General features: G+C 39.8%; 1 protein-coding gene across 1 annotated transcript; it reads right to left on the reverse strand.

Annotated features, from left to right (window-relative positions):
• Positions 1-15,565, reverse strand: LOC139729664 (uncharacterized). The gene is made up of 5 exons (XM_071640591.1): positions 15,277-15,565; positions 14,585-14,649; positions 7,294-7,437; positions 2,135-4,142; positions 1-740 (listed from the first exon to the last, which is right to left on the reverse strand). The coding sequence occupies exons 1-5, from the start codon at positions 15,563-15,565 to the stop codon at positions 1-3; spliced, it is 3,246 nt and encodes a 1,081-aa protein (XP_071496692.1).
• Between the last annotated feature and the right edge of the window lie 2,418 nt (positions 15,566-17,983).

A 17,983-nucleotide genomic window follows, 5' to 3' on the forward strand; every position in this document is an offset into this window, starting at 1 on the left:
CTATCTCCCACTACAAAATAATTTCTTCTCCTCCTCTATTTCCTGCTGCCTCTGAAGGATGGCTGCATTTTGCTTCATGATCTTCTTGATTTTCTCATCCAAAGCCTTGTCCCGTGACCCTCTGTGCTCAGGCTCCGGTGACCTCTCTGACCTCTCCAGGGCAACCGTTTTCCTCTTAGAAGATGACCACACATCCCTCATCCGAGTCTTGCGTTCACGCTCCTTGTCCCTCGCTGATGGCCGATCCGCATCTCTGGACTTGACGCGCCGCCGCTCCTGCTCTTCTTCCAGGCTCGGGCTGAGCCGTCCCGCCAGGGTCTCCAACTCCACGGGAGTGGACGGCCTGTCACTCAGCCGACTCAGCAACGACTTACTCAGCTGTTTGCGCTTCACCGGGGGCTCAGCAGCGGTGAATATCTCGCTTCTCGCTTCCTTCTCCATCTCACCTGCATCTCTTTCTCTCCCATCACCGTGTTTTAGCCTTGTGCGCTTTCTGGTTCTCTCATCGCCACCATCATGTATCTCAATGTGTCTCCTTTTCAAGTTGTCACCGTGGGGGCCAAGCTGGTCATGGTGCGGAAAGTCGTCGACAGGATCGATGGCGTCGAGTTCCATGGACGGTTTGGATGCGTCGACCTTCACGGGCCCAAGGCGCGACTTCACAGACCCACGCAGGCGTTCTGGGGATGTGGTAGCACCGAGTCTGTCCATCACAGAAATTTTCTTCTGCTGGGCGTCATCTAACACGACAGGGGAAAACAAGCCATTGCAGTCATTAATTCAGACATAGAACCATTATTGTTGAACAAATTCTGGTAGATTAATGAAACTCTTGCATGGAGTTGTTTTTTTAATCTCCATTGAATGACAAATTGCCCTACATCGACACACATTGTAAATAAGCACCAAATTAATCAGTGTTGTAGCCACGATAAATACCATGGCATACACACTCGGTCAGGATTTTAACCTACGACCTCCTGATCACTGGACAGGCATCTTATCCACTCGACCACCAAGCTTCCACCCAACGGCCAGTGCTGGTTTTTTAGAATCCTTATAGCATGGAGCAGGACTGTGTATATATTCAAATTAAGCTTTAAGGATTAAAATCAGCACCGGCTGTAGATTTGAATCCTGCCAAAGGATGTATTAATGAACATCGATGTAGGGAATTTGTCAATCAGTTGCGATAAATTCTGGCAAAATGTCAGAGGTGTGACAAACAGATAAGTTTATGTCAATACACATGTAGGTCAGTGACGACTGACGACTTGAAGAAACAAATTGGATGACTACTGATGATTTTTATCACAATCTAATGTACTACACAGTCATCCTGCCTGATTTTGCTCCTCTTTAGCATCAGTGGATAAGTTTTCCTGAGGATTTCTCCAAAAGTATGGCAAATTCAAAATTTTAAAAATCATCACTCCCATAAATTCTGAACTAAAGTATGTTGAAGATGATACTTTTTTCAGTATTTGCAATGTCGTTGCATTTGCATTTAATTACATTTCCTTCAGCAAATTAAAAAATATACTTGGTGAACTACGCATGTATACACAGAATATTCATATACTCAGGAAATCAATGGAAATGTACTCATAACATGAATAAAAGTTTTAAGTATCATTTGAAATATCACTTATGCTCTTTCTTACCAAACTCCAAAGAGGTCTCAAGAATAAAACTATCCAGCTACATGTATCAGTTACAAACAAGAATATTATTGTCACATGCTACTGTCTATGAAAGTAGTAAGATGAATTTTAGCACTGATTAAGTGGTAAAAAACTTATGTATTTGAACTATACTTCCCAAAACTAACACAAACAGGTATTTAACACTTTTCTTTAAATGACAGTTCACTCTGCTGGCAGTCAATCTCATCTCAGTGAAGTCTGATATACACAAGTAATCCACATACACATACAAACAGGCAAGTAGAAATGAGTGTACACCAAAAACATAATACAAATGTACATGTAGTTCCGTTTGCAATATACAAGAGAGCAAAAGTTTAACGTTGAAGACAAGTCCCGAGTATACTCGGGCAGGTGTCTATGGGAAATGCGTGTTTTAGCAAAATCAGACTGTCCTCAACGGATGAAAGATCATTGACACAGCTTACCTTCAGCAAGGGTCACTCTGCGTACCTCTGGAACAGTCTCTTCAGTGCCATCATCCGACACCATCCTGTCCTCTTCATCCCTCTTCCTCCCTATCCTCTCCTTCAAGTCTCTCCTATGCTTTGACTTCTTTTCCCTTTTCTGATCCCTGTCCCTCCGGTCAGAGTCCACAGTTTGCTCTTTTTGTGATCGATTTCTTTTATCGCGAGAGCGTTTACTATCCCTTTGTTCCTTGTGTTTATCCGTCTGAACAATGCTGCGCAAACCCTGATTGACACCTTCACTTTCAGACTCGGAACTTTCAGACACAAAATCATGTTTGGAAGGCAGCTTTCTTTCAACAGCAGGATTATCTACATCGGTTCCAGGCTTCCTCTCTGGACGATCGTTTGCAGCAGCATCTCTCGGATGTCTCCGGGGTTCACGTTCGCTAAGTCTTGGTCTATCTCGACTGGAGCTGCGCTCCTGCCGATCAAGATGTCTAGGCAGATGGGCGCGGCGTGGTCGCTCACGTTCCAAACCACGATCATCTCGACCTCTATGTGAGTCTCTGTTGGATGGCACTCTTAGTTCTCGTGTGCGGTCACCCCCATTAGGTCTCCGCCGTGGTGGGCCATCTGAATACCCCTCCTTGGGGAATTTCATGGAAGTGATGAGGCGCGACTCGGGGAGGGTTACGGTAGGTTTGGTGTCACTAGTGGAGTTGTGTTTAAAGCGAGATGTTTCACTCTCAGAGTCAGAGTCACTTTCCATGGCGTGGGAAGTCTCAACCTTTTCATCGTCCTCAACCTGATCAGACTTGTCTGTCTCGTCCTCAGTTTCCTCACTAGATAGCGAGATATCACTTTCACTATCTGGAGCAGGTGCACTTTTCTCTATTTCCCCATTAGGCTCACTGTCTCGCTTGGTGTCTGACACTGCGTGATCTTTGCTCCTACTGCCATTGTCTACTTCTGACCTCTTGACATCTTTTGGTGTTAAGGTCCTATCTTTGATGTCCTGGCTAGCTTTCAATGTTAAGGTCCTATCTTTGATGTTTAGGCTAGCTCCAGAGGCAAATTTACGCTGCCTTGCTTCAAAAGTCTTGCTATCAACACTTGGCTTCTCCCTCTCATCTCTCTTCCGCCGGTCAGACTTATCTTTGGAACGGTACTCTGGAGACGGCAGTCTCTCTTTGCGGCCCATCTCGAGTTCTCTGCGGAGGTCATGCCTCTGTCTTTCCCTAACACGGTCTCTCCTGTACCCATCATCTCGCCTGTCCCTCATCCCATGCATGTTTCTCTCCCGCCTCCTGTCTCCATGGTAACTGTCATCACTTCTGTGATGTGATGCTTCTGATCTTTGCTTCCTATCATGTCTCCTACTGCCTGATGTCCTCTGCCTATGGCTTTCATTAGCATCACCTCGTTTATCCGTTCTTTCAGTCACCTTCCGGTTTTCTTCACCAGAACTCTGTTTTACATTATCTCCTCTCTCACTTGGCACATCCCCACGATTCTCAGCAAGACTTTTGGCACTTTTGTCATCATCTCCTCCTTCACTCTCTTCACTTGCAGAAGACTGCTTCTCACTTTCTGCTTCTGATTCAGAAGAATTATCGTTCTCATCAGCACTGTCTGAGTTTGCACTAGCCGAACGTTCACTGTCACTTGCTTCAGAATCATCCGAATTGTGCCTGGAATCGCTCTTGACGGATTCTGGAAGGAAATCGTCCAAGTCACCATCTGATTCAGAGTCTGAGCTCTCAAAGCGGCTAAACTTCGTGCTTCGCTCTTCCTTTGCAACATCACCAGTATCAGAATTATTCCCAGTACCAAGACGGGTTGTAGTGTTAACAGGTGGCTTGGGAGGTTGGGAAAAGTCTTGCAGTGGTATTGTGATCAGATTTCCATGAGTCTCAACCCGGTTTCTGGGAAGGGGTTGTGGTAATGGTGGTGGTTGGGGTTGTGGTAGAAGTTGGACTTGTGGATTAGGTTGGTGAGCTGGAGAACCGGAAACTGGAGTTGATACCTGGAACAAAATACAGGGACAGGCAGATGAACATGCAGATATCTATCTATCCATCCACTGTCTACCACGAAGCACTGGTGCAATATTGCATGGAATTTCTAAAGCCTGCCCACAGCCACCACTCAAGGGAAGCATTACCAGAGCATACCGACTAAGTGCACTGGGATGTCTCCACTTCTCATGCCATCATTGTATCTGCCACAAGTACTGGCCCTTCATTTACACTTTATGTGAAAGGATATTTTGCTTCAAACATATATATATATGTGGGTTTAGTGACTGCAGAAATTTTAGTCAAATATATCAGTGGCAGTTGAGGAAAATCACACAATATGTTACGAAGTTACGATTTTTCACAGTTTTGGTCAAAACTATGTGCCATCATTGCTGGATACTACAGCCGGGAAAACACACTATATCACAGTAGTTGAATGATATCAAGATTATAAAGACATCACACAGCTGTGTCTCCTTTACAAATGAAGGCAAAACAACAGAGGTATTACCATATTGATTAATATCTGACACAAATATTTAAATCCAAAAATAAAGTGCTTTAGATGTTCTTTACTACCATCTTACAATTTGGGTGACCATAAATTGGCCACTTTGTGAGAAGCAGAAAATATTGCAGACAGAAAAGTAATTCATATACACCAACGTGCTGGACTTTGTCTGGAGTCTGTGGCTACAAATCAGATCAGAATATTGTTTATGGGAGACAAGTTTTAGGTAGCCACTGAATATGAGCTACTGAGTATCATGTATCACATACAACCTCTCTGGGGTAGATTGTGGTGCGTACATGAAGCAATTGACCATTACAAATACATGGCCACATAAAAGAGTTTGACGATACTTGCACTGTGGGAGATCTAGATAGGAATGGCTGTGGTAGCCAATGTTCACACCTACAGTCTACCAGATATTTTATCGTTGCCAATGTTACCCGACAAGATGGAGTGAACCTACAGAGTAATATCGCACTCTGCATCACATCGATCATACTAACAATACCTTGAATGACTTACTGTAAACTTATCCAATTCAAAGAAAAGAATCAAAATGTGCCTGTATACACAGTAGCTAAAATTTCTGGGCAGACAGTGCTTTTTCACCTTCAATTATGAGAAAATACTCCAGTATAACTGACTAAACTAATTGTGTACTAAAATCTTGATAATGATGCTGTGACTTTGTTGTATAACATTGAGAAAAATTACTGAAAGATAAGTTCTTTGCAAAAAGGCAGTAAAATGTGGGTAACACATTAGAGAAATTTCTAGCACAATCAAAACAAAAGAAAGTAGAAAGAATGCTTGGGTATCAGAATACAAGGCGTGTCATTCAACAGGATATCTTGTTTGTGTGATTAGATCACAATTACTGCTACTTACTGTCTAGCACGCAATAATATGATTTATAAAATGGGTTCAAGAATGTAGCCAATTGGAAGCGCTGAAATGAGTCACGTGTGCGTGCATTATTTTCTTCAGGTAAGCACTAAGAAGAGTCTCTCTTCCACCTCCCTGGCCTGACGTACGTCACAATGTTTTACACTAGCAGTGCGCACTCAATCAGTTGTTACAAGTGCGTCACGCGCTACTATACGCGCTGTCAATCCTGTAAACAACTTCTAGTTCGGGCCGCGGGCTGCCACAACAGCCGGCGGCCTTTCTTGTGCATAACAGTACGTGGCGTACGTATACTCTTATACGTACGTACAGTACTAGGTGAGTGTGCGGGATTTCCGAGTGCGACGTGCGTAAATGTTTGGGACGAACATCTTCGGACATCTTGACTTTTGAGCGAGTGCTACATGTAGCTGACTGGTATTGACCCACAAAGGTACGTGAATAATGCTGTTAGTTTTCGACCCATTTTATAAAACTAATGATGCACAGGATTATTTCGTGGCGTTAGTGAAGGTGCGGCTCACTCTCGAGTATTGACAACGGTTGCAAACATGCACTCGGCTGCGCCTCGTGCATGTCGCACCATTGTCAATACTCTCGAGCGCGCCGCACCTTCACTAACACACTCTATCCTGTGCATCATTAGTATAGTGCTAATTGTAACAAGAATACGGCCAATGATGTAAGTACAAGGTGATGGATTTTCTGTTTGGATGGGTTGAGGTCAGCATCATTACTCTTAAAAAGCCAGGATTCACTACAATACACAACTGAAATCACTTCACTTGATTTGCTACATACAGTATGTCCCCCCCCCCCCCAAAAAAAAAAAAAAAAAATACAATCAGATTTTTACATTGATAACTTCCAATATGATTAAACTGTCTGAATGGTATTTCAGCATCTTAAGATATAACATCTTAAAGCTATCTTTCACAGAAAACCCCATTCAATTTGGTTAAGTGGTCACAGAGAAATGAGGATCGTTGTAAAGCATGTCATGGGTCTGATTCTTCCAAGTCTAGCAACTGGATGCTCTTGGAACTGCATATTAATGTGTGATCACAATGGAGAGAACTTGGAGGGAAGGGATTCCTGACATGCTCTACAAAAATCCTCATTTCTCTTTGACCACTGAACCAAATCGGATGGGGTTTTCTCTAAGATGTGGGTAATAAGTTATTTAGTTTCATATCCTTGTATTTGGATTGACTCAATAGTTTTAAGTAGAGGGTCCCGTTGTAATTTTTTGGGGACATACGGTACAAGTAAGTTGGGGTATAAAACTGTGCCACAGAGATTCCCTTTCTTCCTTCTTTAAAGGTCCTGTTTATCTTTGGGAACAGTGATTTCAAAAAATGTTCAAGATATCACATTTGATGCATATGAATATGTGTAGGTCTGTTGTATCACAAAACATCCTACCATATAAGATATTTTAAATAAAGCATAAAATACAAGGAGATATATATAAGTATTTTTCTCATCAAACCATAACTGTGGACCGTTTAGTCTGGTAGCATTTTTATTATAACTATTGTTGACATTTTGTGTAGCTAACAATACTTAACATTGATTATACGGATTCAAATTTTTACAGTACTTGTTTCTATCCTAAACTCACATTTTGGAAGTATTTTAAAGCACTACAATGCTGGGTTTGGGTTTCAACTGCAAATGGTAAATTATGCCTTTAATGTTTCAGAAACCAGTAAAGAATTTTGGACAGGACGTACATGACTCACACTGGTGGAGCCACCCTCTCGTTTACTCTTCAGGGCAGCCAGACGGAGAGCAAGCAAGTCCTCCTCCTCTTCTTCCTCATCCTCTACCTTGGGATATGCTGTAGAGTCTGCTTTATCACCCGCACCGCTGGGTTTCTAAGATCGCATCGGCAAATTGAAAGGATGGGTTAACACATTAGATGGGTTAACACATTCAAATACTCATCAGTCATGTGGCAATGTCTTGTCAGGCTCTTTGAAATCTTCAATCCTCGCATGTATGAAAACCGAAGCTTACCATGATTGAATTCATAGTAAGAACAAATCCGACAATGGAAGGTTCCATATAATTGCTAACTTGTTGAATGTCCAACATCTTTTCTTTCTTGGAAGGTACAACTGTACACTAACAATTATTTGCAATATAAACAAAACAAGAAGTTAAACTTAGAATTGGATGATTGACAAGGGCCTTTAAAAGCCAGCTTGGGGCTGATACATGTACTGTAGAAACAACATACCAACAACAAACCACAGGAAGCACATGCACACTCAGTGCATTTTAGAATGATTGATTCAAACACACAACATAACATGGAAAATATGTATACTTGACTTTACTGCATACTTTCATCAAACACAATACAAACATGATAAAATTGTCTGATAATTTGAGTGCAGCGAAGTTGTGAACACCCTGTGATCTCAAATGAACGATAATTCACTAGTTTGTGCCAAAAGACGAACATACTATGAGTTTACAAAAAGAAACAAAAATAAGTACATGTGACTCGGAGTCCTTAAAAATTAGATTAGTAAAGAAGGTCATTAAACAAGATGCTTTGTTCGACAATCAGCACAACCGAACATACATGTATTGTTTGGAATAATTTGCACAAATGCAAAGTTACTGGGAATTTCAAGTGTAAGCACACTTGGGTGGCACACTTGATGCTTTTGACACATGATGGTAGCAAAATTCTCTCAATCTTCAATTTTCCACCGTAGGGCCTTGGATGTACATCACTGCTACACTGCATGCTTGTAAAAACATGTCGGATACATACAATTTTATTGTAGGAGATCCTCTTAGCACAAATCCACTGGTAAAATGAGTATACACCTGTACATGCACGGCTCTCACTTTACAAGAGAAACCAACATCTTGTTGGCAATAGAACTCTTGCCCCTCCAGTTTGAAAAAATGAAAATCTTTATAACAAAGTACGGCAAGTTCTACAAACAGTACAAATTGATACATTTGGGTAGTCTTGTAATGAAAATGAGTTGGCCCATCAGGACATGTGAACCACACAAATACAATTGTATATTCCAATATGACATTGCTCAATGATATGGACACATTTTTGGTATTAATACACCAACAGGGTATTTTCAACTGATTAGTGATACTGGGCACTTAATCAGCATACATTTTACACAACTGCATGAAGAATAAATGAAATAGAATAAAACTAACACACTTGTTTGTGCTGCACATTTGAATGCATATCCTTAATAATACAGGCATTTTATGTAATGCAGTCAACACTACATTGATGTTTTAAAGACACTTACCGATTTCAAAGATGCCAATACAGCAGATCTCAGGGATTCCAGTTCAAGATCCTATACAACAAATGACATTAATCATGAATGAAGAAGTAGAAAGGGCAATGGGAAAGCTGCAATTGCTCACATCATGTTTAGAGTCAATCACTTTGCACAACTACTGTAAAAGTGGAAATTTAGCGTTGTTGAAATTTTCGCGCATTTCGCACAACCAGAAGCTGGCGTGAAAATAAAAACACGCGAATATTTTTGCGTGCCATATGTTTCAGTAGTTGACGTCTTGATTACGCGGAATTAAAAACATGCAAAACTCTTCTTACCCGGCCAAGCGCGAAAAATTAGTTGCGCTAAAATATCCACTTTTACAGTACTAAATATCTTTCGTACTTTAAAGAACACAAGAACAAGCACGGCTGGTGTTGATGCTTCAACACTACTTTACATATTTACTTAATAGTACATAGAACTTCAATATTATTTTCATTACAAGTCTGTCTGGACATGGAAGATATGAGGGTTAATTTTGACTTAAATGTTGTTAGTGGAAGGTGAACAAATCGAAATGGAAAATGTGTGGCAGGATTTTATTCCAGAGATTTGGAGCAGCAAATGTGGTCCATATATATGAATTTATAAAATACCAGTAATGTTACCTTTTTTTGAGAATTCTGAGCTTCAAATGCTTTTGATATGGTATTCAAGAGAGTAGTCTTGGGAAATTGTAATACCGGTACTCATACTGTATGCAGGGGCGGGATCCAGGAATTCTGTAAAGGGGGGGCGTGACTAATATTTCTGGTGCTACTTCCGGGTTTCATTTCATTGTTTTTCTTTTTATTTCTTTTGTTTTTTACGAAAAATAAAGGGGGGGCCTGCGCCGGTTGCGCCCCCCCTCTGGATCCGCCACTGATATGTAACATTGCTTGATTAACCTGTTGAGGATAGACTGATTTTGCTACAACACAGATTTCCCATAGTATAGGCACCTGCCCGAGTACACTCGGGACTCATCCTCAACAGGTTAAAGGAACAATACTGGCAAGAGTTATCATACAAATTTATGAAAACTTATCAGCATATTGTAGTGTACACATAGAATGGTGTGGGTTAAGAGAAGTCTACAGTGTAGATTAGAAATCTAGTCTAGTGATACTAATACTACCTGGACACTTCTACCACGAGTACCATCAAATGGGTAAGCTCAGCCTATCACACTGGTAAGCTCGGCAACTTGTAATGCGCGCCCTGGGGGCCGAATTTACCCATCCCATAGTGGCATTAGGTACTGCTGTACACTATGTATGCCTACTATTTATTTAGTACAGTATTTCACTGTAACAGTACTAACACCTAGATCTATTCAAATTAGGCATTTGTACTTCAATCCTATAACATGATTTTACATTCTAAAAACAATTTAGAGAGGTAGACAGACTAGGCATTTGTCTACATGTAGACCATCCTCACACAAGCAGTGACAAGACCACTTGACAGCTTGACTGAAAAAAAAAGGGGGGGGGGGGGAACAGGATCAGCAGGATCAGCCAGACTGAGTTTTGGACCGGACCTGGTTTTTTATCATGATTGATATGTCACAAGGGACAATTGCTGGCAAACAAAATTAAGACATGAATGACAATAACGCTAAATATTAACGATTAAAATGTGTAAAAAGCCTGCCTGCCACACATAGTCTGTAACATGTAACTTGCACTATCCTACACACATTGCATGCAAATCCATATCGCAGGCGCAGGGCAGGTGTTAGTGGGGCTTTGTGCCCTCACTGCGCCGAGGTCTCAGGCGTCACAACTGCACAGTTGCCGCTCCAGCAGGACTACATGTCATAGCAGCGGCAACGAGGGACAGCGGTGCCGTGTACTGCAGTTTGCTGTAAGTAGCCAAATCTCGTATAAACGACGGAAAACAATCACAATAATAGCAGATATAATATCGTAATGTGCAATGATAACTGAATTCTAATATCTATCACAAATCAACTGAAAGTGATGAAATTTCACGGAAAATTACTTTACCTCAGTGTCGGAAGCCATGTTTACTGAGTCGCAAGGGCATATGAGATGACTGCACTTTGCTTCCGTTTTTACGTAGGCACTACGTTGATAGTGCAGCGAGAATGGAGAACAGCGAAAAAAACGCGAGGCTTCGCATTGGGATACTGTTGTTGTTGTTTAATTCTTTTTTATTTCGGGTGGCATTAGCACGAGTGGCTCGAAATGTTGTTGGTGAATGACTCGTTTTGAGCCATGCTATGACGCTATTAAAGTTTCATTCAAGGTTTACGTTCTTCTAGAGTGCGGAGTTCCGAAATAAAAGGGAAACTATGCAGAGTAACTAACCGAATATACACCAAGTTTCTTGGGTCTTAGGCATATGTAGACTCAAAATAAAGTTGGAAGTATCACATAAGGGAAGTTGAGAAAAGGTATTAAAAAAAAAACATTGGTAGACCTATACATGTACTTTTTGTAGACTCCAGCACATTTTGTGTAAAAATATCTTGCGAATGTTGTATTCTACATTCATCCTCCCCTATTTCTCTTCCTGCAATTTGATATGGGCAAACACATGCCAGTCGCACCTTCAAAAAAAAAAAATGTCTTCAAAATAAGTTTGTTCGAATAAAAGTTGGTGCATCCCCTTGAAATAATTCTGAAAAATATTATCATGAAATGAAACTTATGTCAATCCATGATATAATATTATTTTTTCAACAAGGTGCTTTTGTGTTCAAAACTATTTAACAAAACCATGCCATCCTGTTTTTAGAGACCTTTCCCCCTCACTAAGAGTTTCCATAATTACAGCACACAAGCATCGGCTTGTCTACACATTCTGCATGGATCAATGTCATATCGCAACATTCCTTTTACTGGACCAAAAACTGTGGAACTCACTTGCACATCAGTGCCTCATCTATGAGTGTATTTAAAAGCAGATCTAAGAAATACCTGTTATCAATACACTGTAGAAAGTAATATCTGCCAGAATTGTTGGTCCAGGGCCCCGTTTTATCAAAAGATATAGACCTATAGTTGATTATATAAGCTTCCTTACCACACAGGCTGCCATAGACTTATCTGAAAATAGATTAACAACAACTATGTAATCAATTTATAAAACAGGGCCCGGAAGAGTTGATAAACCAGCATACAGTCATGTACATTTTTTCTTGCATTGCAATGTCTGTGAACCCGTACCATGCTTATTTTTCTTCTTTTTGAGGGTTTGTGGGCATGTGTTTGTAAATAATTTTTGCGTCAATTGAATTCAAACTGATTTACTGTATATATCAGGGCATCCCAACACAAGTTACCTGGTATATACTATATACAGTGTAACTTCTCGGGCTATGTCCTCATCATCAGATCTCTGTATATAGCTATCATATTCCATATAGAATAGTCTTTGCGATTGATATGATCGGAATAGAATAAATGTATTTGAACTTTTGAACTAGGGCCTACCAAAATGATTATAGCCGAGCTGCCGGCTAGATAGGATTGTAACAGGTCACATGGTGTAATACAACACTATTCAATATAGCACAAACACATTCCCCGTGATTTTTATTTGATTTCATTCAAATTATTGAATGGTATACATTATTATTCCGTTCTGCCATGGACGTCACTGCCCGTTGGCGATCACTGATGCAGTATGTTTCCGCCATCTCCCTCTATCGTCGCACGAATGCAGCAATGTAGATCCTCTCTCGCCGACTAATCCAGCCATTGCAGAAAGGAAAGTGAGTCGCTGTCGTCCACGTGATCTCTTCCCATACATAGGACACATAGGACTCCAAATATACAGCGCCTATATAATATCAATTTTGTAGTGCACGTATACACAGACATTAATATGTACTGTCATACACAAGTACACACACACACATAATTATGTAGTATACGCACAATTGCATATTCTGGAAATTCTTTTACCTTATACTAACTTACAGTATCTTTATTTTGAACAAATATTGAGTGTAATTAACACACATCATGCACTCACAAAGGAGCAAAGATGCACAATACGCAAAATACAAAGTGAAAGATAATCTCTGAGATTTGCTTTTACAAAATAAAAGTTTCTATGTATGGATATGTTATACCTACTTTATTGGAATGAAACGGAATTAGACGAAACGTACTGCCTACAATCATCTCTACGGGCAGAAATCACGAAACTTATCTTTCTATCGGTGCGTGGTTCTAAATGCTGAATATATACGTAATGCAAAATGTAGCACATCAGGACAGATGGTTTACATGAACTGGTTAACATACAGGTTTCATGAAACACACAGATGTGATGGACTAGTAAGTGAGGTCGAATCTTCCAAGCACGAAGTGCAAAAATAACCCAAAAGTATAAAAATCTAATAGATAACTCGAAAAAAAAAATGTAAAAGTTACGGAGAGAAATGTAAGGGATTCGTCTGTCGTGTTGACTCTTACTTAGGACCTAATTAATGTTAAGAGTTAGAAACCAGAGAATGATGCGATCACCGACAGTGTTGATGATCATTTCAATCATTCCATAAAAGGGAAATTTACCCCCAAAATATGAACGTGTTATATGCTGTAAGACCAGAAATTATCCCATGCACGAAATTTTCGCCGAGCCAAGGTTCTCGAAATTAAAATGCACACGAAAGTTCTCGTCTACACTACACATGCATAATTATATAGTACGAATGCCGGTGGCAATTTGCGAAAATTTCATGCCCCGAAAAGGTCGTCGGCTCCAATGCGCATAAATTGCATGCTTTGTTTTGTTTTGGGGGTTTTATTTGCTTTACAGTATGTGGATTCAGTGAATGCAGTTAATAATTACTAGCATATTGTATACAGCAGCATAATGTTTGAGTGAAATCGGACATGTTTAAAGTTATTAATTTTGTGAAGTTTTGGTTAAATCCATGTACCATTGTCGTTATAAGAAGATTCGTCATGTCACAGTATAAGCAACGATATGCCTATAACAAATTATACAACAGAGAGGATCCAACGTTATTATAATTTTCTAGCACACTATACACTTGACATGTTTATAGACATCAAAGATCCCTGCCTTCTTCAGGAGGCAAGTGGACTTCCGTTCATCTTACGTTAATTAATAATCATATTTCTTGGTTAAATTCTTGTTAAACTGTAAATATGAATATAGATCGAGGTATATCAATATCATATGCAATATGATTATTTCATATATTTAATTCCAGAAATATTGCATAACTTCGTGAACTGCCTTCAATCATTGTGATAACTCAGTTTACAGATGTAAAAATTTGTATATGTCTGGTGAAACAGAGATGTACCCCATTGACTATACATACTATCAGTTTGAGTCTATCCTATAGAGTATAACGGTAAATCTTTTATAAATGAACTGAAATCATGACTTTGTACTCTGTCTCAAAGATGTTTCACTAACTTACATCGAGAAAACAACATATATCAACCAACCGGGTTCCCTATAGAAGTGAATTTTCCATTCTTAATTATATTATCCTGAATATCATGTACCAGAAAATCATCAACACTTGAATTCATATTTCTGTAACATTTATATGACTTTAAGACTGTTTTGTAGACGACTTTGAATCTCTTTGAAGTCGTGCTAACTTACACGAAAGTATGGCTTTGAATGCTGTTTTATATTGCGGGTGTTTGAAGGCATAAACGAGTGGGTTCACACATCCATTCACCAGGAGTAGAACACCCGAGTAGAAGGCAGCCTTTATGTCAGTCTGCAGGCTGAAGGCAATCGCAGCTGGCAGAACGCAACAAAAGAAGGCGCAAAAAATGACGAAGAGATTTTTGGTGACCTTAATTTCCCGCCTGTTGATCTTAACACGCATTCTCTCAGCAGCGGTATCACCCTGGCGGAAAGATGTAATCGTCAGTGCACTGGACCCTTGATCCTGTTCACCCCGCTTAGGAGGATCGGTAGTTGCTAATGCGGGCGATTTACTAGTATCTTTCGTGATCAACAAGAGTTGTCTATGATGGTGTCGGACGAAACGAAAGATGTCGATATAACATGCTGATGTTACTGTGAAGGCTGGCAGTAAGGTCGTGGTTGCCATCACCGTAGAATAAGAATCAGGAAGTGTACCATCTTCGTAAAATGCACATAGAAGTGGTGGAGTAGTGTATCCAATCTTTCCAGGCCCGAAGTAAGGCACAGTCACACACGTAAAGATGCTGTAGAACCAAACGACGAGAATCATCACAAAGACGTTTTCTCTGCTGTACACTCTAGCATACACATGCCGAGCTTTCGTGATCAGAAACCAGCGATTGATCGCGATCATCGACAGAGTAAGAGCGCTTGTTCCTATCGAAGACATCATTGTACCCCCAATTATCTGGCAAACCCAATTCGGGAGAACTTTACCTCTCAGCGTTACGAGGGCCTGGAACGGTAGTGTCGAACATGACAGTAGGTCGTTGATGCTGAGGCTGACAACGAAAACATTCGTTTTCGTCTTCAGTTGGGGAGAAACGACCACGGCAAGTGCAACAAGAAAGTTTCCCACGATGCCGCAGAGGGATATTGTGGAGAACGCGGCTGACACGAACAGGAGCTCGTTGGAGGAAAACAACTTGGGGAATGCTGGCTCAAATAAGAGCACAGCCGTGGTTGAAATGTTTTCGAAGAAGATGTTCGATCTTCTGTCGGCCATGATGAATTCTGCCACTTCCAAGGTTCTGTTGAATCTAGATGGATTTCAGTACAAAGTGGAATGATTATCTTCGAGAAAATAAACGCAAGATTTGAGCATCAGTGGTGATCAATATCATTCCATCCCTAATCTACGGAAGCAGAGAAGACCTGCGGAATGTTGCTAACATCTACAAGTATTTTTTCTCTTAAGTTTATTTGTATTGACTAAATATTCAAGAATGACTTACTCGAACAAGCGTATAATATCTTTATATCCCGACATGTTCTTTGATATATATTTTTTACACATTACAATTATGCATTTACACATTTTCAAAGGAGCGAGAAACTATACACATTCACACAAAACCTCTTATACTTAAGAAAAATATTGCTGATGAATTACAATGACGCTCAGAGCACACCACGCATATTATTATGTATGTCCCTATCCGCCGAAGAAATGAAAAGAATTGAATGATAAATTAATACAATAGGATATTTGCTTAAACTGTAAAGATATGCCTTTCAATACAACGATTTGTTAGATTGCTAAACATCACTCGAGTATATCTAAAGTTACCTTTTACTGCAATCATAACATTCGTTCTAATGCTTGTGTTCACCAAAAGACGCGAGCCGTTTTTCGTCGTCTACAACTATTCTTGATAGTGGAAAACACGAAGAAAGGTCTAGAAGTGACGAAGTACAATCTAGATACAATGTGCTACAAATAAGAATGTGCACTGCTTACCGAATGAAATTTTCGAGTTTCAGCACCACGTATATGACACATTGGCTCCTTGTTAGTGAATATGGTACCCTAGTATGAGGTATTACACTGCTACACCGCGGAATGGGAAACATCTCAGCTTTTACAGTAGATACAGGCTCCATTGATCAATCACGTGACAGAACTTTTCTTGAAACAGTCAGTGACATTTTGTGGGGATTTAGAGATGCACAGATTACCAGGATTTGAAAATTTGGGTAAGAGGTATAGTACGAACAAACAAAAAGATAGAGACTGTAATAAAACTGCAAAGAATGTATAAATCATTGTAAATTTGATAAGAAGCACTTCCCTGTGTGGTACGAGATCAATTCGCTTTAGATGAATGGTTCGCTAACGATTTCTTTTAGATCATTATTTGAGGACGTATTCATAGTGATAGACGACGTCTAATGTCTAATGGTGAATAAAGCCAGACGCATGCACTTACAAACCCTTACAAGCACTTATTTTCTATCAGAAGTAACTCGAATACAATTTTTTTGTCTTGTTTTTTCATTTACTTAGAGGGAAACTGTTTGGTACAAAAAGTCTTGGTATTGTATGAATAAAGAAATTGGTTTTCATGGAAACTTATTCACTCGCGATCGGCGTCTTGATGCAAAATATATTGATGTGACTTGATGCGCTGTACTCTACACAAAAGATCAATCAGCTTATTCAAGCGTATGCTTTCACATTCAGTTGGATAATTTTAAAGCGCTTTGATCTACCCCGAATGCACATAAAATGCGGTGAAACAAATTAACAAAAAACATCAAATATTGTCACTATTCAAATGTACGTTCCTATATGAACGAATTGTACATGGCACAGTAACGTGACATTGCAGTCTTCGTGTGTCTTATTGTTTCAGATTTCTATGCACAAACTTAGCAGATAAAGTATCTTTACATCTAAAATGTAATGATCATTTATATCACCAAATCTTCTGAGCTCAGAATTTCTGAACCATGATCCATTCTGTTCTCTGGCAAGAGTTTGACTCCAGAACGTAATGGATGCATGAGACTCCTCAGGGTCCATTAAGATAATCTCTTATGACTATCTTGATGGATTTGATTTGATTACAAATATTATTGCTATGCCATCATCATTACCATTATCAATATCATTATTATTTGTATTGTTATCATTGTTGCTATCATTATCATTGTTATCATTATTATTATTATCATTATTATTAGTAGTATCATTATTATTATCATTATTATAATTATTATTATTATCATTATTATTATTATCATTATTATCATTATCATCATCATCATCAACATCATCATTTTGCATTTAATCACCAGAACGAAAGGGATGATGCCGGGAGATGATGATGCGATCAAGTGAATAACTTACCGTTGTGAGACATTGATCCATAGCATTTCCATTCATAGCCATCGGTTGCGTTGGATTCCACATTCTCCCCATCCTCCTTCAACCTTCCCCCCCCCCCCCCCCCCCCCCCCCCGCTGACAGCTAAAGTTGATTCGTGTGTGGTTTTTTTTTTCATCGTTATCGGAATACAATCCTGATTAGTCGGGCTATCATTGTTTGTTGTTGTTGTTGCTATTTGTAATTTGATGATACATTCCACTGGAAATTGTGCCGTTAGAGACGGAACATTAATTCACCTAAGGTGTCCCCACC

The sequence above is a fragment of the Diadema antillarum genome, unplaced genomic scaffold, assembly GCF_040938485.1.
Source record: "Diadema antillarum isolate AM-2024a unplaced genomic scaffold, OU_Dant_1.0 seq00000248_RagTag, whole genome shotgun sequence".
NCBI classification, from domain to species: Eukaryota; Metazoa; Echinodermata; class Echinoidea; order Diadematoida; family Diadematidae; genus Diadema; species Diadema antillarum.

Excerpts from the sequence above, each read along its gene's own strand:
- LOC139729664 (XM_071640591.1), bottom strand. The coding sequence starts at position 15,565 with ATGGCCGACAGAAGATCGAACATCTTCTTCGAAAACATTTCAACCACG. Across the intron at positions 7,438-14,584 it reads ACTCGGGTGTTCTACTCCTG|AAACCCAGCGGTGCGGGTGA; the intron begins GTGAATGGATGT and ends ATGCGATCTTAG. Across the intron at positions 741-2,134 it reads CAGAGTGACCCTTGCTGAAG|ATGACGCCCAGCAGAAGAAA; the intron begins GTAAGCTGTGTC and ends CTGTCGTGTTAG.